Source organism: Emydura macquarii, unplaced genomic scaffold (assembly GCF_026122565.2).
Source record: "Emydura macquarii macquarii isolate MOO-44397 ecotype Brisbane River unplaced genomic scaffold, CSIRO-AGI_Emac_v2 contig_691, whole genome shotgun sequence".
NCBI classification, from domain to species: domain Eukaryota; kingdom Metazoa; phylum Chordata; order Testudines; family Chelidae; genus Emydura; species Emydura macquarii.
Genome location: NW_027130828.1, coordinates 17,416,152 through 17,443,233, shown reverse-complemented (window position 1 = coordinate 17,443,233; position 27,082 = coordinate 17,416,152). Strand labels below are relative to the sequence as shown.

The window sequence follows — 27,082 nt, the reverse complement described above, 5'->3', positions numbered from 1 at the left end:
TTGAAAAATGAATTGAGGGTTGACTGGACAACAACAAACATCCTTGTTTGTTTGGTTTTGTAACAAGTAATTTGATGTGCATTGCAATTTTCTTTTCCCATTATGCTTTGTAACTTTCCTTTGGAATAATTTTCCAGGTAATACAGAATAAATTAATGAAGATTTAGTGTTAAGATGAAAAGCACTATTTGCATAGTGTACTAAAAGCATCAGTTTAAGCCTGCTGTAAATGCATATTTTAATGACTTTTGATGAAAATGTTCTAATTTGTGAAAGGCCTAAGGTGAAAATATACTAGTTTCAATGTCACTGTTAAATGCTACTTTTTTCATAACGCTTGCCAGAGACAAGATGTTCTCCTTGCTTTTGTTCTAAAATAACTCTTGACAACTGAAAATGCAGCCTGTGTTCCACATATAGAAAGATTAACCTTGATGACACAGTGGATGGAAACAGTGAGGTTGGCTGGATCATGAAGAATCCTGCACCTTTTTTGCTAATGACACTTCCTTATGCTTACATTTCATTAAAGCTCTGAAATGGCTGAAGATGCCTTTACTGAGCATGCTCCAGGGTTGAAGCTGCACCCATAGAGTGAGATGGATTTGTGGCTGAAGGAGTTATAGGCCTGAAGTCAGGATCTGGAAGGAAACAGCAGCTCTCTTCAGACAGAACCACAGAGGTAGGGGAATTCTGGAAATTTAATTCACGTGCCATGGGGCTTCTGTAGGGATTCTGACTTGGGAGTAAATAGACCAGATGAAGTGGTTCTTGAGGAAAGTGTTGGAATTGATTCAAAAACAGCATAGTTAACCACTCAGATGAGATGGCTTCAAACTGCTTCCTGCTGATCAGTGTGGAGGATTTTAAAATAATGACCTTTACTGACTTGCAAACTATATAAAGAAAGAACCTGTCTAAAGTTAGGGTTATGACATAAAGCAACAACAGGCAGGCCATTTGGAGACAGGGCTGGCAGCGAAGGCTTTGGAATTGTCTGATTGTGCCTTCATGTTGGAGAACATGTGATCACACTCAGTGCAGGGTTGTGGTAACTCGGTTGTTAATTATTATTATCTTTAACACGGAAAAGGAACAGATCTACATTTCAATTTAAATCCAAAGCTGTTTGGGGTTATGGGAGTGCAAAGGAATGTAAAACTAACTCCCTTTTTTATTTTGCATTCCAATGATTATAAACAAAATAAACCCTGCAAAATCAGTTGTCTTTCTAATTTTGCAAGAAGTAGGGAAATTATATATATTTTTCTCCTTAGCATAAAGCACCATCTCAGCCAGTTGTCAGCCTGGAGTCAACTGGATTTAGTGTTGGCAAGGAAGTTTGGAGGAAAGAACATTACCTGTGCTGGGTTGGGTTTTTGCACCGGGTGTGCAGTTGCCAGCTTTTTCCATGGGATTTCTAATTACCAGTTGATTTGTACTGTATGAGGAGGTGATTGACTTCAGTCTGTGTACTAGCAAGCAACATGGTTTAATAATAAAACATTTACATTGGCTGTCAGTGTTTGTCCTAGGGAGGGGTGATGACAATCTTACTTAGTGTAGAGAAGGGGGGAAATTTGATGATTATAGAAACATCTAGTCAGTGCTAAGATACTGTATATACTCTATGGGGAACACTGTATTGGCTGTCCAAATTCAGAGCAGCCTGAAGTTACAAAAGAGGGTGTCATATTTAGAACAGTATGAAGAATGTATCTTTGGAATTATAAAATTAGTGTATTTAGCTTTTCTCCTGAACTGAAGTCTCTCTGATAAGTCCATCTTTAGACTACATCCAGTAAGGTAGTTTGACTCTTTAGGACAACTCTGGTTGTTGTTCCCAACATACTTTAGTGTGTGAATGTTTAAGAGTGAAACCTGCAAGTTTTGATTTTATTGCTCAGTCCCAGATGACTGCCTTACATGGTTAGATCAATCTGTTGAGTGATGTCAGTTTATTACCTAAATTAATTTGTATATTTATTGCCCAAACCTGCATTTCTTGCACATCCAATGCTCCCATTGCCTTTGCTGAGAGTTGTCAAAACATAAGGAAGGCACGCCGCAATCATTAAATAACTTGTTTGGTTTAGCAACTTTGTAGTAACCAGTCTCATTATTGGTGTCCGTTTGGAAGTGCCTTTCAGAAGGTCTGTCCTGAGTCTCGGACATCTACACTACCTGTGGGGATGTATAGCATTTCTCATTAGTAATAGGTGATGGCTGGCTAATAGTGGAGAAATGTATGAGTAAAAAAAAACAACTGTGTATGTGACTGTGCAGTTTAAAAGCTAAGCTTTCATTTTCATTGGCCCAGATGTGAAATGTATTTATAGCTTTTTATAATTGATCTCATTGGTTCCCTCCCCTGCTCCCCAGTCGCTGGTGTTGGAAAAATTGTGGCTGAAATTTCATGTATGATCAAGTCTCTTTGAGGAGGAAATTTGACTTGATAATCATTTCAGACATGAAGTCTCATGTGACATTTTCCTACTGTGTGTGTGAAAGGTAAGATAGTCTCAAAGGCTCACTGCCACCTCATGGCAATCGCTGGCTGAAAAGCAATCTCTTTAGAGACAATTCAGTGTACACATCATGCTTTCTGTATTGTTCTCACCTTATTACTAGTCATATTTGCATGAAGACAGGATCTTTGCTTTTAAGAGTTCATTTCCTCCAGCTTTCCCTCACATAAATTCAGAATGTCAACTGAATCAGTTATAGAGCCATCACCTGTGATACTGCAACCAGAGTTTGATGATTTTGGGGACTGAATAAAAGCAACATGAACAGATGACTCCCCCCAAAACCCAAATATTTGATTTTCATGCTCCTTTCTGTCCCTAAAGCTACAAAATTAGGTGGGAGGTTAGGAGAGGGAAATACAGAACATGTGAAATTTAGAAGCAGAATTGTCTCTAAAATGATCATCAGCAATTCAATGGAGCTGTAGCAAAAGTGAGAGAGAATGGAAGCAGCCATCTTTACTGCTTGCTTTACTGACACAAGACTATGATCATGACTAGTATGACTTTGCTTTCTGCATCCACTGAAATGTCTCTGATCCCTACCGCCTCTCTCCTCCCAAGGAAAAAAAGAATACTTCTCTTTGCTGAGCAAAAGGTTACTGTGGTTAAAGGAATAAGTTTGATCTCTGTTCTTGAAGGTGACGTATGAATGATACATCGTTCAGTACCCTCGCAAAGCTTTATTTGTACAGTACGAGCTTCCTACGTGCAGAAGCTAACTGAAGGGGAAAAAATGGAAGTTTGGGATTTCCAAAATAGAAATGTTGACTGCCAAGTTACTGTGTGTTAAAGCTGAAGGAGTTTGTAAATTTGGACTGTTAGAAATACAGTATGTTTTAAGTTACACCCTGTCTGCCCATTATAAATTTAACCTTTTAGTTCTAGGGTTGCTCTATTAACGACATACTCAATGCACATTCTTATTAAAACACAGAATCATCTTCCAAAGAGCTTTTATCTTACCAGCCATCACCACAGCATAGGTTTTCATAGCATCTTCCATAGGGTGTCATGAGGCATTTTTACACTTCAGAATAGCTAAAAATAGCTTCAAATTTGTTGAGTTTTTGGCTTTAAAACCTTTGAACACACCCAGGTTTCAGATTGTGGGCTGGAATATGATCACAGGTGCATAATTCACTAAAAGACCTCTCAGAATATTATTAAATTATAATTCCTGCGAGGTGCTGAGTAAGCATTCAACACCTTCTACGCCTGTTCGAATCAATGGGAGGTGAGGGATCCGGCCTTCTGTTTAGGACATACACTCCCCTAAATAATCATTGAGTAAGGAAGCAGCTGTTTTAAGAGCTTGAAGTGGAACTGATGAGCAGTTTTTTAACCATGGAAAAGTAAATGAGGGTTCCAAGAGAAGCACTGTCATTTCTAGTGAAAGTTACTCTGTCTCTTAAGATCTCCTGTTTGTTGTACTATTAGGATAGCTTCAGAGAAGACAGAAAAGCAACTTCATTTCTGAGTAGAAGTAAAGTATGAGTTGGAGAGGGAGGCAAAATATTGCTCTTCTTACAGGAAAAAAAAGCCTCTCCTTCTCTCCCGCTTTTATTTCTGTTGTGAAAATGATGTATATAATGGTGTAATTAAGCAAAGACCCCCTTCGGAACCATGTGTCCTTTGTGAAGGAAGGTAGTTGTTCTGCTGTCTTCCTCTTTAAAATGTGAGCCCCTAAAAGGATATTCAAGCCCTGAATCACGGAACTGAGGCCAGGGAGCCAGGAGTTTAAAAATAAGATTCCTGTAGTTTTATGGTCCCCTGTAGAACACATTTTAAAAAAAGAAGCAAGTGATATGCTGTCCCTGGCAAAGACAGTCCACAGAGAGTCTGATGGTGAAATTGCTAGGGTATACTTGGGTTAATTCAAGGGGTGGGGGAAGGGAAAAACCTTACTTGGTACAAATGACTGTTTTGTTTAAATTATGTCCGAATTCATTCAACTAACATCCATTTTAGAGAAGGATTTGATTTTTTTCCTGAGAGGTGGATGGAAAGGAAAGATCAATTCAACTTGATTCTACATGTGTAAAGTCACTGAATAGTTAAATTGTTCAACCATCTACTCGTCTGAAATGTCAGTAGTTTTCTGCTTCAATCTGTGTGTGTGTGTGTGTGTGTGTGTGTGAGAGAGAGAGAGAGAGAGAGAGATGGCTCATCTTAATGTCTTGCAGGATCTATTTAGAAAGAGGTTGTGTCTGTGCACTGCCTGGCTTCCATGAAATGGCTGCAGTTTCCACAGCACTGAGAAGGGCTGAAAGGAAATGGTCTCCCATCTGAGCATGCTTACTGTGGCATAAGAACCTGTAGAGGGAGCTGGGTCATGTGGCCTAAAGCAGGACCGTTGTTCATGTGGACCAAGAAAGAAACAGAGCAAGAAGCACAGTCTATAGCTTCCATCAAATACCAATCACCTTAAAACAACAGTTCAGCTTTGCCCTGGGCATCAAACAATAACATGATAGCGTTGGGGACTGTCAGGACACAGTTAAACTCCAGAGCTGCTTCATTCGTAGGTATTGTAACTGATTATCTCAATGTGACTTGCAGCATTCCATTGAATGTTAGTTCCAAAGGAAGAAAAATTTCTCTCCTGAGACATGATGCACACAACAGTGTTACTTTAGAATATTGGCCTTTCGATGCCAGTGTGATGCAGCTGATGGTATGTGTAGTGTTTTAAGGGCTGCCTACAAGCTATTTTGATCTTTTTTGACTTCTTAAATGTAAAGAACTTGACATCACCAACCAACACACAAATAATCTTGATCCTTTTACACAGTGTCATTGTGAAATGTTCCTGGTAAGATGCTAATTGATTGCTTTGCTTGAGTTTTTAGTGTAATTGCTGAAGCGTCCCACTATGCTGTTTGAGGATCATCAGTGTTTAGTGCTTTGGAGGAGATGCTTTCAAAATGGAGGGGAGATTTGAAAAGCAAATTGGAATCTGCATTAGCTTCTTCTTTCAGTGTATTTTTAGCCTTAGCAGCGAAAATATTTCTAGTGTTGAGATGCAGTAAGAAGTACTGTATTAGTGAGCCAATTGAAAGAATGAATACTGTAGCATGCTTTTGTATAATTTTTTTAGCTTCCTCTGAAAATGTGTTTTGACTAAGTTAGCTCATTGACTTTGCATTTGTAATGAATTTCCCACATTTTTACTGTTATATTTGTAAGTTAATGCCATAAAGAAGTATAGAGGAAACACTAGACCTATTGTAAAACCATCTTTGATTAGAACTACAGTAATCTTTTGTTACATTCAAGTCTGAATTGTCAGGTTTTTTTTTTTTTTTTTTGGTCTTAAATAGGTTACCGTTACAACTTCCAGTGATTGATAGAAAGGTCAGAAACCCACCTCCCCATTATATATGTATTATAACTTAAAGCTGAATCAGACAAAAACCCAGTGGGTGAAAATGATATCCTTGCTTTAATCTGTCATCTCAAGTTTTCTTTATCAATTTTACCTCTCAGCTTAGCCTGGTGTACTTTAACCATTTGGTAGTGAAACTTGTCTGTAGTGCTTGGAGAGGGGAAAAGAATGTCATTTTAGTTGATGCAGCACTATGGAAGATTCCTGCTGCTGTTTAACCATTACAACTTTTCAAAGATGTATATGGGAAAGGGCTCAATAAATACTTGGTTTACAGCAAATTGGGATTGTTTGTTTTCAGGTTTGCGACAATAAAAGATCATGACTGTCACATGCATTGTTAAGGACAGCAATAGAGGAAAGAAGGGGGATCTTGTCAGATATGGGTACATAGCTCATTGTGAAGACTAGAATTTACTACACTTGATTCTCATGCAGTGTCTGAGGAAAATAAAATCATTGGACATTTCAGTGTCTCACTATGGATCTTTAAGGTCCCCTCCACCCCCACAGGCTAGGTTTTCCTCTTCATCTCAGTCTGTTGTGATGCAATAAGTTGAACTAGTGTTTGTTTTAATTTTGAGTCTTAAATGGGAAACTTCTTCAGTTCTACTTGATGGGAGAGTTGTATTTTCCATATTCAAGAACAAACAGGAAATGCTATATTCTATATAAGAATTTCCCTTCCTTCTCTGTTCTCCTCTGTCCTTCCCTATCCCTCCCTTCTCTGTCGGAGGTTCTCCAGAGAAATATTAAACACAGAAAAACCCTTATTTTGCCTTATGATAAATGTCACTTCTTGCATTTGAATCCAGTCCAACTGATCTTTGCTTACAGATGTTCCTGCAAGTTTCTCAGGCAGTTTGACTGGGAACTTTAGCAGATCTGAGGGTTGCCAAGAGTTTGTGCTTAATTGTTAAATGGAACAGAGACAAACCACTTGTGATTTTGAAGCTAAAACTTCTTCTTTTATCTTGTTAGCTGAGCTAGTTGTATCATATGGTTTGACATGGGCTCAGCTCAGAACTACAGCATCTAACACTTTGTTATCCATTCATTGACTTTTCTTTTAAATGGTTTTGATACGTTTTTAAGGCTGGTTATGTGAGGTCATATTGTATTATGAATCCCTGAAGTGAAAAACTGCAGTCCTTCAACTCAGCATATCAAATCTCAAGTTCACTTTCAGTTGGATACTACAAACTTACCGATTAACCCATATGCATTTAGCCCAGCCTTCAGAGGGTACCCAGTTTATTACATAGACTATAATTAGCACGTGAGAGTCCTCAGTTTTAAATGCTAATATGCAGCATCTCCTTTTGCAGGGAAGAGCTACTCTTGAAGGCCACTGAAACAGAACACATTGTATGGTTTTAAAAGGTTTTTTCAGGCTAGTGATCAGTCTTAGGCGTGGCATTATGTCAGAATGCTGACAGATTATCTTTATTAACTGTGTATTGTACCAGGACAGAGGCAGTATCCCTGTGATGCCCGAGATAATAGTTGTTCCAATGGAAGCCCTGGAGTGTAAAGGTTCTCTGTGAAATGGCTGCAGCTTGGAGTGAACAGTGAAATGGTCTCCACTGGGCATGCTCACTCTGTAGAGGGAGCTTTTTGTCACATGAGCAGAAACTGAATCACTGTTCATGAGGATCTGGAATATGCAACTCTTTGAGTCTTCATCAAAAGAAGACAACAGATGTCTGCAGGTACAGTAACTTCTAGTGTACATGCTCCATGTGACATAAATAGCAGATTCCCTCAGATTGTGGCCGCAGACAGACTGTTGTCAGGTAGTAAAGGAAAAACCTTTGAGAGGAGGAAGACAGTTAAGATAATCATGGCTGGATTTTTTTATTTATTTTTTGCCCTTTGCAAGGAAGAACAGCAGAGCAGGAATATATTGCATGTTGATGTAGCATGCAGGATGATGTGGAGGGCTTCATTCAGAGGAGGAGATGTAGAGACTAACCTAGACAGGAGCTTGCTTTGCATACTTTCTGACTTTTCTGATGAATGTTTTGTTCAACAGACTCTGTGGTACACAATTCTGAGTCTTAAGTTATGTCTGTCAAAGGAAGCTAGCACTCAGATTCTACAAATTCAGTGAGTCTTTCACTTATCTAATTTGTTGGGGAGTTCTTTGGGGCTTTTTTAGCATGGGGTGTCTCTTTTGAATGCGAGGTTCTACGTTGAACCTCCCCCCCCATTTCATACAAGTGAGATGAGAAAACTCTGGAGTCTTTAAACCATTCAAAGGCTGATCTTTCAAAGACAAAGGGGATGGCCTGCAGCCACTTTTCACCTGTTTGCTAGAAACATTTTGACAGTCTTTGCTTATGTCAAGCAAGCCTACAGTTTTGTTGTTGGGTAGTGGGAAGATGAAGATTGTATTTTACTGTGGGGGAAAGAATTCTTTTTCAATAGCCTGCAGTCCAGATCAGGGAAGGATTGAACCTTTGATATTTCATTTTAATTTATGGCAAAAGGCTCGTTCTGGCACATGATTGAAAACGTTGGCTAAAATCCTCATGCCTAGTTCTGCCATGTTCCCTTTTCGTTTACATTGTGTGTAAAGAGTCCGGTGGTCTAGTTTACCATGGATAAAAATGAGGACATTCAATGTAAGGGGATAGACTCCATCCTTGACCTTCAGTGTTGTCCCTTGATTGTTGCAGAGTTTTCCAGAATTGTGGGTGATATTACCAAGCTCATTTGGTATGCACAATTGAGGCTTGTAAAATCTACTTAATGCTACTTCACACGCGCGCACACACACACGTGCGCGCGCAGATTGTAACTACGAGGAAAAAGTGAAAATACAATCATAAAGAAAATCTGTCCTGCAAATGTAAGGGAAATGACAGGACAGTCTGTAACACCCTGCTCCAAATGCTTGCTGTTTATGCAATATTTTGAAAACATTCTGAAGGATGTAATTTTTCCTCTTGTGAATGCATATTGAGAGCACGTGTATTAAAAGTGATTGGGGAAGAGACCAGCAAGGTTTGTTTTTCGAAGATAGTAATAAGCAAATTCCCTGCCTGAAAGAGTGTGATCAGTTGCAGTCCAGATAGAATGTGTTTTGGTTGCAAGTAGGCCTGTGATAGAAATGCTGAGATAATGTTGACTAACAGGTGCTAGGAGTGCTCCTATGATATCATGGCTATGATGATATCAGCATGATGGAATATTCTTAAGCATTTTAGGCAGTCTAGCAGTGCAGCCTGAAACCTTGCAAATGCTTTCAAAAGGTGATGCTGAAATGCTCATCTTGTAATCTTCTGTTCTGTTTTAAAATTCTGGGTCAATTTTCAGCGTGTTAGAGTTAATAGCTTGTGTGTTTGGATATTCTTTTTTTTCCCGTCATATGAAACTGATCATGATGCTACTTTATGTAGTTATAGTACACCTGGCCTAAACCAGCCCTCCAAAAACATCATGAAAATGTACTAGTCCAGGCACACTCTCTATTTGCCTGCCCTTGCCCTAGTTATTTCTGGCGAGAAAAATGATTTTGGACTTACCCCCAAAATTATTTTTCACTCTTCCCAGGCCAATGGGTGAGTAGAATTTTGCTAGTGTAATCTGTAAAAATCTATGTAGCTTTCTGGGGATGAGACAGAAATGTAGCTGATGGTTAGTTAGGACTCAGCTGATATATTACTATAAGCATTCACATGCCTGATTTTTCAGAGGTGACCTGCAGGCAGGTGCTCTTACTGACTATTGCTGGAGTTGGGGGTTCTCAGAATCTCTGCACATTAGGGGCCTTGGTGATCAAAATGAGACTTCCAGCTTACCTCTGGCCTCAGCCCTCTTAACTTCTGTTGAATTGGGGATGCTCAGCAGCTTAAAGGATTGGGCTTGTGGTGCAGAGCTGCTGTTTGTATCTGGGTATCGCATGGAATATAAGCATCCAGGCTGGTTGTATTGCAGGTTTTGCATTTTTTCCTCTTCTCTCAGCATTTGAAATCCTATCTAGTTATACTGATTTGCTGCAAGAGTCTCTATGCCAGGGTGACCTCTCTTGCACAGTACCATCTCCAAATGAAAAAAGATAGCATGCATCTTTGTACAATGGAAAGGGAAATATTTCATTCATATAAACAAGGTGTTTAAGACCCTCTGCCATTGTGACGAGCAGGTTTGTGAGAGGGGGACACGGTCTGACTTCAGATGCCTTTTATTGTTTGCTTTGTCTTAAACAATTCTTCCCTTCCATCTCTTCTCCTGTTATTTGCCAGGGTCAAGAAACTAGTGTGGAGATGTCTGTCAGCCAGGAATCAGAGAATAACCTTGCTTTTCCATTAAAGAGTAAAGACTTGAAGCTCTTAAAAATGCATGCTAACTGCTGTAGAGCCTTTTTTTGACGGAGCTTGTGTTCTTCCTGTGCAAACTACTGGCAATATCTTGGAGGCCAATCTCAAATTTACAGCTCTTAATATCATTTTTCAGAGGTCTTTTCTATTCCTGTACATTTTAAAGAGGCTTGAAATTCTTGTGGTGTGCTAGACAGCCTGATTTACCTCTGATGGCTTTGTTGAGGTGGTGTTGGGGTGTGGGCGGGTGAGGAGGAATGGGAAGGTACACTTAGTATATAGTAACGCATGTCAGAACATACAGTAGTCAGTAAAGCAGCAAGAGTGAGCACACACTGTATAAGCTAAAAGGAATGTGTAAAAAACCCAAGTTGATAGCAGGATAGTTTTTGAATGCTCTAGGAGCCAGAATAACAGCTGTTTAGACAGCTCCTTCACCCGCCTCTCATCCAAGGCGATTAATTTTTCCTTCAAATTCCATCATAAAGGTGGAAACAGAGGTGGGAGATGGCGGGGGGGGAGGTGTAAAAGAAGTCTAATATGCAAACATTCCCTGAATCACTGCCATACGGTGTGTCTGAGCAGTCGAATGCCTCATGCAAAGGAAGCATTTAACAAATTGCCCTTGTTCCAAGGATGAGAAAACCTACGGCTCTTCTGGCATTTGCTCTTCTTCAGAACTTGAAGCTGCTTTCATTTGTAAAGTTAGGCATAAAAGGAGAGAGAGAGGACTGGAACACAGAGCAGCTCTGATAACATTGCAAGACTTTTCATGGAACTCTTGGTGTTAAATAAGGAACTTTTCCCCCTCCTCCTTCGTTTTCCTGTGTGCCTGTGAAAATATTCTGGTTTGCATTTAAAGGGAAAAACTGTATTTGCTGGGCTGAAGCCAACTTATTTATTCAAGGGAAATACCATCTTCCCAACCTTTCTTTTTCAGGGGAAGGCTTGTCAGAGGATGGCACAGTGGGCTGAACATTAGATTTCTGGGTGACATTGAGGTGTAGTTATGATTTGAGGAAGCTAAAATCATGGCTGGCATTTTCTTTTGAAGCCCTTAGATATCTCTCTCCCCCCCACCTCGAAAGGGTTAACTCTTTCCCACTAGATTGAATTGTTACAGCAGGTGGATTTTGATCTAAAACAAAAACAAACCCCACAGCCTTAGAATTTGCAATTTCCAATGTTTATAATTCTCCTCCCCAGATTGGATTTTTATTGCAAGACATGAATTTGACGGCATCCTGGTTGTAACAAGAGACTGGGTCTGAACAGGGCTGTGAATTAGCTGTTGCTAGTAGAAGCAAATAGTTGCTTCTATTTTACTGTCAAAAAATGGCAGGTCACTGTGTGTCTGTAAACAATGCAGTTATGAAATGGCAGAGCAAGGCCGAGCTGAGCATGCTCAGGAACAGCCTGTAGGGGGAGGTGATCAGAGAAAGATGATCTAATTCAGTACAGTTCTTGGGATTGAAGGAAAAGACCAGGCTCCATCCTAATGACAGAGCAGAAAGAATACTTCTGGGACTAAGCCTGTAGGCCATAGCTGATAGATTCTGAGGATCTACCTTTAGGATTTCGCATACTGACCAGTGCTGTCTCGCTTTATCATTTTCAAGAAGAATAAAGTCTTGGTGAGGTTTTTCTGTAGTTATTAGAGGGACAGGCCCTAGATGGCTATCTCTTTTTTTGTGTCTCTTTCTCCTTTCTCTCTTTCTCTCTCTTTCTCAGTTTGCAGGAGTCAGTGTAGTGCTACCTGGTCTGTCATCTAGACAACTTACAGATAACACAAAGTTTTGTTTGAAGAGGCTGTGATCCTGAATGAGGGCCTCTCCGCTCCAAGAAATCATATCACTGGGGGAGAGAATTTATTTTGTGTGTCTTTTTCTTGCTTCCACCCCATCGTGGCTTCTGAAGTTGGAAATGCGAAGTGAATCCTTGCTGTGACTTCCTCCTGGAGGGGAAGGGAGAGCAAACTTCTGCTGGATATGACAGTCTGGCAGGGGGTGGGCCTTGTGGCTTGAAGAGGTGGCTGCGTAATTTTGATGAGGGATGCACACCCGTCTTCATCTTCTAAAAGATGTGTGTTTCACATGTTGGGCTTTCACGTTGGGCTCTGCTTCGGATACCCGTTCATATGACATTTTATTCATGTTAGTCTTCTGGGGGGGCCTGAAGTTTCTAAAATGGATGTTTTAGCCAGTGGGCAAGTTTAGCTTTTGCTAAAGATAATGATGGGTTGCCAGGCAGAATCTGACTCTCCGTTTTTTAAGTTTTTTTCCAAAGGTAGGGAGAAGAAAACAGAAGCTGTGAATAATGCTCCAGTTCTTCTGTCAACCTCAGCCTGTGGAAGGAGGGGATGTCTTTGTCTGCACTGATTTTAGGGCTTGTCCATATGCACAAATTGTACTGGCTTAACTATCCCAATATATAGACAAAGTGGTAGAACCGCCTCGTGTGGATGCTGCTGTAAAGTGCTTCTAACAGTATAGCTTATTCCTGGACAGAAAGGGAAGTAAATTGTAAAAGGTGCCTTATCACGGTACGCTGGCATGACTGCATCCACATTAGGGATTGTGCTCAGAGAACTATTTTGGTTTTAAAAAATGCCCCTCCTCCCAACTGCCATAGTTACATCAGTACAAAAACTGCATGTTGAGCAGGCCTGAGTGGGGGGCCCTGCAAAAACCCTGTTTGCATAAAGCCCAAAGACCATTGTCACGAGTGAGTTGTGTTGTAAAAAGTCAGTTTGACACAAATCCTGTTGCGTTTCATGCATGTGTTTTGGCTGTTTCTGGCTTTTGCATGCAGAGACTTTTCCTCTTGTTCCAACCCCTCCTCCCCCACCTCACTGCTGGGAGATGATTTTTATAGCTAGACTAGGAGAATCTCATTGATTGACAGTAAAAATGTTTATCTTTTTAGGAGGGAAGGGAAAGTCTGTGTGATGAACCTGTCCTCGTGGTGTAAATTGCTTGGTGTAAAACAAAAGAATCATAAGACTAATTTGACTTGAAGACCAACTTCAGAAGGACAGCAGTGTTTGTTTTGAATAAGGTTTATTAGCCACAGCTCACATCATTGCGAGCAGCTTGTAAGGAAGTGGCCTCAACCTTAAAAGAGGCTTTGAGAATGGTGACTGCTCTGTAGGCCAGGTACATTGTTGGTTGCTTTTCTTCCCCTTACTGAATGAGATTATTCTGCTTGTTCTATTAAGAAATGGTCAGTGTGACACCAGCAAGCCTTATCCTAGCCCTAGCAACTGGATAGCGGGAGGTGCTCAGTACAGACTCCTGAAATTAACACTCTTCACATGCCAACCAAATCCTTCCTTTTGTGTTTACAGTTGTTTTCTTAATCCTTATTTCCTAAATAATTAGCTGCTAAATGATTATCTTCTTCTTAAGCCCAAGGATATTATTAGAAAGTTGATTTTAGAAAGAAAAGAGGGGGTGGAGGGGAGCAGAGAATGGTGAATGAGAATCTGCTGCTGCTGCAGTTGCATCATTTGTTAAGGGCTTTACCTCTCTTTCTTGCTACAGTACATATTGCATACCTCGCTGCCGCCTTGCACAGTAGGTGAAATTCTGCTTTGTTGAAGTGCTTGCTGGAGGTTTGCCTAGGTGTAGAATTTGATCTGTTGGGAGACCTGATGTTGTAAGGGGGGGAGGGGGGAACAGTAGCAGTGTCATGGAAAGAGGGGCTACATTTCCATGGAGGTTTTGAACCTTCTCGTTGTAGGCTTTATAGGCCGTTCAAGATCATTCCTATGTCATTCTTTCCTAGTCTGCAAACAGATGTGTTGATGCAGATAGTGTCCTGAATGTTAAAGAACATAATTTTATGTGTGCTCTGCCTAGTTTGAGTGGAGAAGGGTTCGTCTACTTCGAATTATTTCCCACCCCCACTCTTCTTCGCGTTGACCTGTTCTAGCTTAGTATCTAAATTAGGATAATGTTTCTTCTAAGTCTAAGTGTACTGGACGGTTAATTTTAGGACAAAAAGAGAAACCTGGTGAAGGTTTACACCTTAGCATGTGAAACTGTGATCCCTTTTCTTGTCCGCCTTTAGAGAGCTCTGGTTCATGATGTAACTCTGGTCTCCTGGGGGCTAGTTGCAGGAGGAAAGCTACACTGTTTTCGAAGTTTTGATATGCATGTGTTTTCTTTTGTATGTAAACCTTAATGGAACCAACTTGCTATGGAGTGAACCTGGATGGCTAATGAAATTCCCAAAGAGAAGGCTGAGAAGGTTTCTTTCTGTTTTTCAGCTCTCTCTTTTTTTTTTTTCTTCCCCTTTTAAAGGCACCCGTTTAGTTTCTAGTTCTGTGTTTGAAAATGCTGCAGACCCTTCGCTTGGATTCACTAAACCCTCTTCCATTGCCTTCTTAGTTTTAAAGCAGCAAAGAGAGCCTGATTTCTTGTACGCAGAAGTGGAAGGGGAAAAAATAATCCAGCCTATCATCACTTCTTGGATTCTCATGGTTTTTAAAGACCTAATTAGTCTCTCTTTTAAGATGCAATAATTTTTATTTCCCTTGAAATTAAAAAAAAAAAATAATGGTATGGCACGAAGTCTTTGTGGAGGCTCTCCAGTGATTGAAGATTAATAATCACTCTGTTGTAGGCAGTGGAATGGAGACAGACGGCTGCAGGAAAGGAGGGGTGGGGAAAAGAGTATGAGACTTTTATTCTGAAGCAGACTGTGCTTGGCAGTTGGCTTTTGTTGGGACTGCTGTTAAAGCAGACATTTCTCTGCTAGGAGGGTGGGTATAAGATTTCTCTGCCAATCAGGAGCCGACAGATTGGGGCATGGTGGAGTGTGAGCAAAAAGGGAAGTTTGCTTTGAATTTAAGGGGAAAAAAAAAATGGAGGTATTGACACTTACAACAAAGTTGCTGCTAACAAGTTTGGGTGGAATTGTGTGCTGGATGGAAATGGATGAGCAGCTAGAATCCTGCTGATTTTGGAGGAGAGTGTGTGTGGGGGGCTGGTTGTATGGACTCTGCAGGGCTCTGTTTGTGTGAATACTGTCTTCAGGCTGAAAAATGTTTGTCATAAAGTTGATGCAACGGACTTTTGATAGACCAAGAAGGGGAAAGCTGCCTCCTCCCCAGGTTTTATGGGAGGCAGACTTCGAACGCTTTGCAGCAATTGTGTGATGTAGCCTCCTTTTGATTAGCATGCTTCACAACTTGCAATGGTCTCCTCTTCCCTACAAAGCTAAGAGGCATTGTGGTGCGTTAGAGGTTGATGTTGGCAGTTCGTTTTGGTTTTTAACAAAGAAATGAAAGTGGTGGTACTGATGCAGCTAATGAGGGGCCATTTGACTGTGGTTCTGAAATATGGGTCTTGTGAGCCTGTCAAAAGCAATCTAGAGTAACACCCTTTGGCGTGGCACAGGTGTATTGGCTATGAGCTGGGAAAGAGATGTGCTGCTAAGTCTTTTTTGTGGTGATGGGAATTCTCTTAGAAGGCTGGTTTTGTTTGCAGGCATTCTGAGCAGCAAGGCACTCTTGTTAATTACAGTAGCTGAGAGCAGGTTGCTGCGGTCAGTTCCGTCTTCAGAGTTCTAGCCTTGGCTTTTCTGTAGGCCTCTGTTGAGTGGCAATACCATATCCCTTGGAAGGGATGAAAGGGGGAGTATGCGTGATTTTTGGGGGTGGGCTGGAGTGGGAAGAGGTGTCAAATTTTGAAGGAAGGAGAATGTAAATCAGTTGAACAAAACGGGCTTATCTGAAATCCTGAGGCTTTTAGTTGGAATCATTTTAAAGGTGGGAACTTAAAAGGGCTTTATTTGTATAACACAAACCTCTGAAAACAGACTGGTTACTGTTGGAGATAATCTGTCTCTTTATTTTATTCCAGTTGCTGTAGTAAGGGCAAGACTATTCATTCTTCATGAGCAAGAACCCCTGGGTCTGTGTGGTTGTGTAGATAGCGTGGGGACTGATTCTGCTCACGTTTGCGCTAGTCTTATACTTGTGTAATATGATTGGCTTACTCCTGATTGACACCAGAGCAAGGGAGAGGAGAATCAGGACCTAAATATACATGTGTGCCCCAAGAATAATGTTTTAACTCTTGGCTTAACAAAAATAAAGTTGACTGGCCTTCAAACTTCAGGCTGTCTTGATGATCATTGCGCTGTGGAAAATATGGGTCCCCCAATGGGCAAAGCTTGTCTTGTTCAGGCAGTTGGATCATATGGCTAAACTAGAATTTACACCGCTCTTTTCTTTTTTTTTTTTTTTTTTAAATACTCCTTAACCTTTTTTTTAAAGTCTGAAAATCGCATGTCTAATATCTGAGTTTCCTCTCAAATGGGATCTCCTGGACATGCGCCAGTCTGGAGTGTCTTTACATTTATGGAGGAGTGTGTATATGTGGAGAGAGAGGGCAGGGCAGGACAGGACACGTATTACTCATTTGAGAACGATCCTGCAAGATGCAGAGTGCACTCAACTCCCCATGCGGGACTTGGGCCCTTGAGGCGTAGCTGATACATTTTTCTAGATAAAAAGTGAGCCCTTCCTGGAAACTTCAGCAAGTGGAGTTCCTTGTGGTTAAACACTTTCTCTTCTAATTAGCTTAGTTAGCCATTGGTTTTCAGATGATGCCAGCATGTTTGTTAATCTTCTGTGCTGTGGCCTTAGTGTCTCCCTGCTTTTTTCCCTGAACAGCCTGTAGCCAGTGACATTAGCACAGGCCCTACAGGATGGTTACTGAATGGGCCAGGTGAGCTTCTGCAATACATAAAGGGAGGGTCTCTCTGCTGTTAACACCTAGAGGAATTTAGCAGTGCTGCTGAGTTCAGATGGAAACAAAAGTCGCACGGTGGCTGGTAATAGTAACACCACGACCAGTTGTGTTGCTAGCTTTGGAAGGTTCAGACTTCGATGACAATGGAGAGCGCACTATTTTGTACGTGTGTTTCTATCTTATCTCCTCCGGTGTTTGTTTTATGGGAGATGGGCTGGTGTTTTCCTTATCACCCAATGTGCTTTCAACCTTTTGATTTGCATGGCTGCAGGCACCATCTGCTCTCGGTGTAGGCCTAGAACATTTGGCTTGACCTGGGCTTATTCTTCCTCTTCAATGCAGGCAGCATGCAATGAACCCTTCACCCTTGCCCGACTCTCAGGACAGACAATTCTGTTTGCTAACCAGATGCAGCTTCGCCAGGCAGTTGCCATGTTTATTCTTTAAACTAGCTTGTCGCTTTAGCCGGAGAACTGTGTCAAAAGGCCCTTCCTCCTATGTGTTTTTTAAAAAAATCCCCTTTTCCTTTCTGTTACTGCTGCACTTTTCTTTCTGGTCAGGCATTTATAAGATAAGCAACATAACTATCAAGCCCATATAGCAGCATGATGCTAAATGTCTCAGTGGCTGAATAACATAGCAGGTGTTCATTTAAAAAAGGCAAAAACTGTAGAAGTTATGTTAGGGTGAGAAATGGACACCATTAAACTTAATAAACTTAAATTGTGTGTTTACTGTTGCTTTCCTAGACTGAAGGTTTAACTCTTGCAAATTGTGTTTGTTCAACCTGGGGAAAATGCCTATGTCTGTGCTTGGCTAAGCTCTTGGCACCAGGGCCAATATTTTCAAAAGTGAGTCTGACTCATTTTTGGGATGCCCACCTGGACACCTTAAATCAGGTTCCTTTAGGATGTGTCAAGTTAGACACCCAAAATCACTAGTGACAAATCTTGGTCCACATCTTTTCCCCATGTGAGTAGATCTCAACTGTACAAGAAAAATCCAGGCTTGAATGAGAAGCAGTGCTGGCCTAGAAAACCTTTGAATTGTTGATCTTTGACCAGTACCTTGCTGGCAGTGTCCTGGAGTTGTTAGTTTGCACTCTGCAGTTTGCCCATGACTTCTCTGCCCTGACATGGGGATGTAAACAGGATATTTCCACCATTGTGTCTTGTTAAAGTGCATAGTGCATGAATGTTGGGCTAAACACTAATTATTTCTGTCCTTCCTCCCGCACCCCAGCGAGCAGTGCAGAGTAAGGCAGAGACTAGGAAAGACGTCTGCATGAAGACTGAGCTGCTGAAAGATATCACCAACAGTAAAGAGGAAGGTAAGTGCATGCTTTGATCTAGGACCACATCTCATTAGTGGGGACACTGCACACGGCATGGTTTAAAATGAACCAATAGATAAGTGACAGTAAAGATATGTCTATTAAGGGCCCTACTCCTGCTCCCATTAAACTCTCTATGGGCTTTTACAGACGCAGGATCACACTCCAAGGGATGCAAATTTGGGTCTCAGTCTCTCTGTCCCTACCCATCACAAGAATTATGCTTCTCACTTCTGCTTCTGTTGTGCTTCTGAAACTGAAAGGAGACTGGGTTACTTTGACCTCCTGATCCATAACTAGTTTGAACTAAAATCTGACTTATTTCTCTAATGTTCATATTATTAACAAATAGTAAAGCAACTTGCTGGATTCTCTGGTATTGAGCTATTTTCACTCAGGAGGACAATGAATGGCTCTTGCCCTATGGAGTTGGTTGCTGATTGTGTCATTATCCATTTTGATTTTTTTTTAAATCTATTGAAGTTTGTTTTCTCCTTTCCTGTGAGCTTGCTGGTTGCTTTGGGAAGCAATGGTGGCACTGGGGAATGAGTGGGACGTGGCCTGTCATTATGGGGCGTGTCCTAGCTTGTGCATTTTTACCCTTTTGCTTTTACTTCAAATGATGCAGCATCGTGCTTTTCATCACATGAAGTATTTGCAACCAGATTCTTTGTGTGTGTGTGTGTGTGTGTGTGTGTGTTTGCACGCATGCACACATAGTCTGAAGATTTAATAAAGATCTCCATTTAAAAACCTATATCTCTTGTTGTTTGTTTGGTCTTGCCTTTCATGGAGTTGTTATTGAAGTCATTGCTTCTGCAGGGATGGGCATAATTTTGTTCTAATTTCTAATCCAGGACTGCGGTTTAGAAAAGCACTGAACTGGCCCCTCCAAAATATTTCTAGTCTTTGCTGAACAAGAGATAGCAGACATTAAAATTCATACCAACCTGAGTACCATCTTGCTTTTCCTTTCTCTTCAGTCCATCACAGAATTACAGAACGATCGAAATGTAGGGCGGGGCAAGACCTCGAGTCATCATATACAGCCTCCAGCACTGAGACAGAATGAAGTAAACCTAGACCATCCTTAACAGATATTTGTCCATCCTGTTCTTAAAAACCTCCAATGATGGGGATTCCACAATCTCCCTAAGAAATCTATTCCAGAATTTAACTACCCATATAGTCAGAAAGGTTCTCCTAATATCTAACCTACATTTTCCTTGGTGCAGATTTAAGCCTATTACTACTTGTCCTACCTTCAGGGGATATGGAGAACAAATAATCACCATCCTCATTATAACAGACCTTAACATATTTGAAACCTTATCTGATTCCCTCTCAGTTTTCTTTTCTTTTCTTTTCTGAAGCCAGAACATGCCCAATTTCTTTAACCTTTCCTCATACGTCAGGTTTTCTAAATCTTTAATCATTTTTGTTGCTTTCCTCTGGACCTTTTCTAGTTTGTACACATCTTTCTTAAAGTGCAGTGCCGGAACTGGACATTGTACTCTGGCTGAGAGCTCACCAGTGCTGAGTACAGTGGGACAATGACTTCCCATGTCTTATATATGACACCTCTGTTCATACACCCCAGAATGACATTAGCCTTTTTTTGCAGCTGCATCAGATTGTTGACTCATATTCAATTTGTGATCTACTATAATATCCACATCCTTTTCAACAGTATGACTATCTAGCCAGTTATTTCCCATTTAGTAATTTTGGGGAATAGCAGTGCATTTCATTTTTCCTTCCTAGATGTTAGTACTTTGCACATGTCTCTTATTGAATTTAATCTTGTTGATTTCAGACCTTTTCTCTAATTTGTCAAGGTTGTCTTGAATTCTGATCCTGCCTTCCAAAGTGTTTTCAATCCCGTGAGCTTCGTGTTATCTTCACATTTTATAAACATACTTTTCACTCCATTATTCAAATCATTTATGAAAATATTGAATAGTATCAGACACAGGACTGACCCCTGCGGGATCCCACTTTGCTGCAGTATCCCAATTTGACAGTAAACCTTTCATATCTACTCTGAGTCCTGCCTTTCAAGCAGATTTGCACCCACTGTATAGTAATTTCATCTAGACTCCATTTCCCTAGCTTGCTTATGAGAATGTCATGTTGGACTGTCAAAAAGCTTACTAAAATCAAGATACATCACATCTGCTGTTTTCCCCCTTATTCACTGGGCCAGTTACCCTATCAAAGAAGGAAATTAGGTTGGTTTGGCATGACTTGTTCTTGACAAATTCCTGCTGGCTATTCTTTGGAACCTTCTTATCCTTTGAAATTGATTGTTTAATAATTTGTTCCAGTATCTCTCTGGGTATCAAAGTTAGGATGACTTCGCCTGTAATTCTTCGGGTCCTTTTTGTTCTCCTTTTTAAAAATAACTAGTACGTTTGCCCTTCACCAGTCCCCCTTCCCAGAACAGAGTCCCATGGCCACTGTTTGTTTTTTTTAGAAGCCCATTTCTTACAAACTGCTAAAGTTAGAGACTAATGACCAAATCTTGCAAGCGCTCGCACACGTGCTTATCATTAAGCATGTTAGTAATCTCTTTGAACTCAGCTCTGGGTGTGCTTAAGTCTTGGCACTAATGTAATGGAGAGGAGAAACTGGTCGTGGGGCCTGGGATGTGGGATATTAAGTTGCTTTTACATGATGCAAATCATTGCTTTCGAGCTCTAGCTGGTCTCAAACAGCAGCCTCTAGGTTCTGATGGGTTAAAAAACCAAGATGTTAATCAGAAGGGAGAGATACTTTAACGTCTTGATACTTCTTGACTAATTTTGGCTAAAAGCAAATACTATGTGTCATAGGAAAGTGGAGAATCCCAGGTGGACAATGGTATAAAATGTTCATTTCCAGTCTCAGTGCTTCACGAGGTATTGGACTTTCAAACCATCCTCCCTCCTTCAGTCTATCAGCTCTTTTGTGGAGAGATGGGACAGAATATTTCAAGTACTGAGGCCCAGACATGTCATTTCCATCCCTGTTGTGTTTTTGGTATTATTTTAACATGCCAGAGTATGACTTGCATGATTACTTGACTGTGTGGCTTGTTTATGGAGTTCTTACCTGACCTTCATAAACCAGTATTGGCTGCCACATGGGTTTAATTAGTTAATGTTCTTCAGTTCCATTACCAATAACACTTAACATTTATATAATGATTTACATTTTCAAGCGCAGCCCAAACATGAAATAATTACTACTGCCTGACAAGTTGGCGTGAAATGGTTTCTCTAGAGGCAGCATGTGATGAAGCAATGGATGGGTCCCTTCCCCTGTTGGGAGGGTTGGTGAAACACCCCAAGGTCTAGATACTTCTTTGAAACTTCTCTCAGCTCTCAGAATCTCTTGGGTCTGTAAAACCGCGCACAAATCGCTCAAGAATAAGATTCCATGTGAAGTTTCTGGTTCTTCTGATCAGGTCTGAAATACCATGAGACAACTGGTCTCGTGTTGGATGAGAACTGTTGCCTATTAGTTAGAACCGGAGCCCATCTGAATTCCGTTCCCTGTATAATGAGACCCCTGGCTGGGTTCTCTTCAGCGATTGAACCAAGGACCTTTGGACTAGAAGCCTAGAGCAGTTACTGCTTGAGCTAAAGGATGAGTGCATGGATTATACACATGTACAATTTGGAAAAGCTTGTCCTGAGCTTCAGAGGTCCACATCAATTCAGATCCATGTCTGGGCAATTATTTGTAACAACCCTGCTTTGTGTTAGTGCGTGTCGTGCCAGCTGTGCCACTGACTCACTGCATGTACCTTTGCAAGTCATGCAACTTCTCTGTGCCTCAGTTTTCTCCATCTGTAGGAGGGGCAAGACAGCTCCCTGCCTCACAGGTATTTTGTGACGCGTCATACATGAAGTGCTTTGAGTTCTTCAAATGAAAGACACTGCAGAGATGCAGTGTTGTTGTAGTTCAGTAATTTGGGAGGGTCTCCTGGCTTCAGCCTAGCAGCACAAAAATGAGAAATAATTAAACTTCACACATCTATCAGTGATCTGGGAGCTAGTCCCAGGCAAAGCAAAACCCTGTATTAACTTCATCTATAGAATAAAAGCTCCCTTCTATCTAAGGCCACCCAATAGAGAGAGAAAAAAGCTACAAGAGAACAGCAAACTGGTGACTAGCAGTGAGATTCCACCATTCATTATGAAAGGATCAAGTTCAGTTCTACTGGGGTAAAAGTTCAGGTCAGCCCTTCCCTTGGGGCGGAAAGGGGTGGATGGAAAAAATGTTGCTCTTGTGTTGTATTAAGGTTGGGCATATCTAGTTCGTCTCAGTGTGTAAAGGACTAATGAATCTTCTCTTACATCTGAATGACTATTGTGTGGCTCCGTTGAAGTCAGTGGAAACTGCAGTGGCTTGCGTCAGCTTGCACCAACGTCTGGCCTGACGTTTTCAGTTCTGTTGCACCAAGAAGAAAAGAGTCTCTCCGGCGTCAAAACTTTCTGATTTCTGGCTTTAACAAAATGGGTGGAGTTTTCCTCTTAATTCTAATACAAAATCTTGATCCACAGTTTAATATCAGCTAGTGCTTATTCACCTAGCATTCCCCTTTCAATTTCCTTTTTCTTTCAACTGAGCTTTTTTCTGCTTTACTATTTCCTTTTGTTTTTTCTCACAAAGAAAGAGTTCTGTTTCTTACCAACAAACCGTAAGACCCACAAACCCTTGAACGACCTCCTGTTAAAAGTTAATTCAGCACGGCAATCTGATCTTGAGGAAATGGCTCTTGTATCTTGATTATCTATACAGGTGCACTGCAAAGCTTTGGTTATGCTATTTTAAAAATAGATACACTTTTATTAAAAATGATTCATAGGGTCGTACCTAAAAATATGTATGTACACTTAACATTTCTTTTCATTTTAAATCAAACCCTTTTAATACACACAAGGGAGCAGGCTATTGCACTTTGCTTACTGTTCGAAGGTGACGTAGGAAATGGCCTAGCAGCTGTGTGTTTTAACAGGGTGCTCTCCCCTTTAAGGGCCAAAGGAGCCTGATGCCAGTTCAGTTATCAGACCCAGCACGGAAGGGGTCCCATGTTGCCTATAAAAAGCAGAGTCTGGAGGTTGGTGTCTGTGGCTGGCCCTGGGGCAGGGTGAGAGACATGGGGATAGAGCTCTGTGCCCCTCTAGGCAGCTTAGGTCAGGGAAATCGCTTTGTTTTGGTGTTACTGGGTGTGTTTTTTGTGTTTGAATTAATTGTGCTCTACAGCAAGGGCCTGAAAGAAAATTGGGTGTGGTGTTAGTCCTTCCTGGGGTGGGGAGACAGGCCAGCAGTTTCCTGGTGTCCTATCTCCAGTAAAAGCCTTATGGTTCAGGGGAATGTATTAAAACCCCCATAACTGAAAACTGTGCATTCACTTCCAAGAAGAGTTTTGCTAACCCCAGTGATAGTGGTTGGCTTATGCCCTGAAGCATGAGGGCTCATATCCCCTAGTTGTTTTTCCTGGCTAGTGTAACTAGGATAGAAGCCTGTGGTTTTCAACAGGACCTAAGGGGATTAGGTGCCCAGCTAGATGGGAGAGAAAGTCCTGGTGAACTAGTCAGCCTCAGCTATCTCTGTAGTGGCAGAACTGTTCCCCTCCGGTTGTAGTCAGAACAGCTGACATGAGCTGTGGCTCATTTGTCATAGAATCCTAGAAATGTAGGGCTGGAAGAGATCTCGAGACGTCATCAAGTCCAGCCCTCTGCACTGTGGCAGGACCAAGTAGACCTAATCATACACCGTCTGCTTGGGGCAGTTTCTGGCAAGCTGACAGTAGCACAGACCATTTCTGTAGCAGCGCAAGAGCCAAATGTAAATCCTGAAAGACAGCAGTCCAACACAAGCAAAGCAAAGAGAAAGGAGCCTGAACTGTGGCAGGCAGTGCTGGGATACGAGGTTGTATGGCATACTGGCTCCTCTCTCAGGATTCTCTTGTTCAGAATCTCTTTCATTTTTTTAAAAAACAAAAAACCACCTCTCTTGCTGTTATGCTTGAAAAGAAACCGTCAGACATGTGGACTGTAACTGATGAGGAGATGTCTACCTGGGTCTGCAGAGAGACAAGAGCAATAGCTGGGAGAGGTGAGAACTGCCCCGCTCATCTCAGTGAAGTGTTGATCTAGAGGCCCCGTGGTGATCATGTAAATGTTGACATTAACGGTTTCATTTCTTGTGTCAGAAAGGTAGGGTGGGGGGAGTCACAGCCATGCACAGTGAAGGAGTGATTGGTAGCATGGGTAGGCAACCTCAAGCCTGCCAGGGACCCTGGCTATGTCCTTTGGTTGCTAACCCGTGCCGCCAGTCTACACCACTGCTGTTACCCAGGGTATTTAAATTAAAGCCAGTGTATGTACTCTTAATCCTGCTACCAACCATTCCATCGCTTGGCAATGCAGACGAACCCTTCCTGTGAGTGACACCTCGTTCTGGTGTCACCAGTGGGTGATGTCTGGGAGATCGACAAATTGAGGTTGGCTAAAATATAGCAAGTCGATGAGAACTTCAGAAGGACCTAACAAGCCTAGGTGAGTGGGCAATATAACAAGAGATTCAAATTCTTTGTTGATATATGGGTCCACTCATACACATCGTCAGTTTCTAAATTAACTGTAACCACTCAGGAAACTGATCTGGCTGTCACCGCAGACAGTTCAGTGACAACCTCTGTTCAGCGTGCAGTGGGGTAAAAAACAAAACACACACAAAACCAACCCCCAAAATTCTCAATTGCATAGAAAAAAAGATATAGAAAACAATGCTGAAAATATTATGATGTCACTGTATAAATTGAGGGTGTGCTCTCTCATGAAATAACGTGCTTTGTTCTGGTTTCCATATCTTAAAAAAATAAAAAATAAAACCACAGATATAGCAAAAATGGAAGGGGGGCTGAGATTGGTGAGGAAAATGAGTGGAGGCCTGAAGCGACTTCATCTGAGGAAATAATGAAAAGACTGGAACTGTTCAGGGAAGAGATGAATAGAACAAGACGCAGTAAAAACGTACAGATCAGAAATTTCTACCCACCCTCCCTCATCATTTGTGAGCAAGGAGATGTTTGATGAAACTAAAAAGAAAATACTTTATGCTCTGCTTAAGTGACCCGTGGAAGTCATTGACACAAGATGCCACCGAGACCAGCATCTTAACAGGAATCTAAAAAGGATTGAGACATTTTGTATGGATAGCCAGAAGAGTCACAGTGTTATTAGAAGATATGAAAAATGTGTAAAGACTATAAAGCCTCAAGCTTCAGGGCGTAAACCAGCAGTTCCCAAACTTCGGGTTGCATCCTCATTCAGGGTTGTGCCATCAGAAGATGGGGTTCCTGTCCAACGAGCCATATTCAGCCCATGAGATAATGCTGTCTGCCCTCTAAGATGTTCAAACCCGCTCCACACTTGCGGCTGTTTTAATGTACAATATGGGACTCCGCACAGTGTGCACCGTATCTGTGAGGTCACGCTGTACGGAGGCCACTGTTTTGTAAAATGGCAGCCTCCTGGCGTGGCATTTGCAGAGCAGGTCTGGACAGGTTGGCAGTACAGATGCCATTTTTCCACTTGCATCACCTGACTGCAAGCATCCAGCTGAGAGACTTGAATCCGGAAGATGGTTATCTGTAGGTAGCATCCTCTCTGTTTGAGCTGTTAGGAGCCTGTGCTGGCCTTTTCTGAGATGGGAATCTGCTGTGGCTTGTAAGCTCCTTAAGGCAGGACCCGTATCTTCTTTTGTGGCGCCTTGAGTACCCCGTTGGCACTTGATAAGGAATCTTCGTAAAGTCGCTGTCTCTGCTTCCCTAGTATCACCACACAGGGCCGTCCTAAGTCGTGTCTCATTTGCCTAGCAGTGAATTCCTCTTTGTCATTTGTGATAAGAGGCACAGTGGGCTCATTTTTATGCAGAGTATCTGCTATAACCTCCAGCAGTGAGTTATGAATGAAAAACGAGAGGGTAAGAAACGTGCTCACAAATATTAGGAAGCTTTCTTTGAGTGTGACTTCACCAGAGTGTGTGTCAAGAATGAAGAAAGGCCAAAATGCCAGCTAAGTCACATGGTGTTATCTCGCAAAGGCATGGAGCCTAAACAACTTAAGCGACCCTTGGAAACCCTTCACAAGGAACACACAGGAAAACCAAGGTAATTTTTCCAATGCTGGGAAGAACTTCCTCATCAACAAGTGCCATTCAGGAGAGCCCTGTCCCTCTCTCGCCACGCTCAAAGGGCATCATTTGAGGTGAGTTACCGCATCGCACAGGCCAAAAAGCCGCACGCAATTGGAGAGACTTTGATTTTGGCAGCTGCAATCAATATAGCGAAGATAATGTGAGGGGAAACTGAGGCAAACAAACTCAAAGCCGTATCACGCTCTAACAACACACTGAAGCAAAGGATTGAGGCGTTACCAGCAGATCACGAAAACACATTAGTGGAGCATCTGAAAAACATGAATGCTTTTGCTCTTCAAGTTTACGTGAGCACTGCGGGTCGTGATGCACATTTCTTGACTTTTGTGAAATACATGAGAGAGAGGATGCAGTTCTTGAAGACGTTCTGTTCTATTTCCATCTTCCTGGACACGACGGCACAAGGAATTTTCGATGTGCGACATGCAAGACCAAAAATATATCATGTGATCACATGGTGGGCTTCTGTACAGATGGAGGAATCCCATCTATGACAGCCCATAAAGCAGGTCTGTGTGCTTTGGTGAAGAAAG

General features: G+C 41.6%; 1 protein-coding gene across 5 annotated transcripts in view; it reads left to right on the top strand.

Annotated features, from left to right (window-relative positions):
• EHMT1 (euchromatic histone lysine methyltransferase 1) overlaps window positions 1-27,082 on the top strand; it is a 159,601-nt gene that overhangs the window by 49,394 nt on the left and 83,125 nt on the right. For 4 of the 5 annotated variants that reach the window (XM_067542174.1, XM_067542177.1, XM_067542175.1 and 1 more), the window contains exon 2: window positions 18,245-18,332. In XM_067542174.1, the coding sequence (XP_067398275.1) occupies window positions 18,245-18,332 (88 nt within the window). Of the gene's footprint in view, window positions 1-584; window positions 683-18,244; window positions 18,333-27,082 lie in introns of those variants that run through there. The other variant, XM_067542176.1, reaches the window with a different exon arrangement.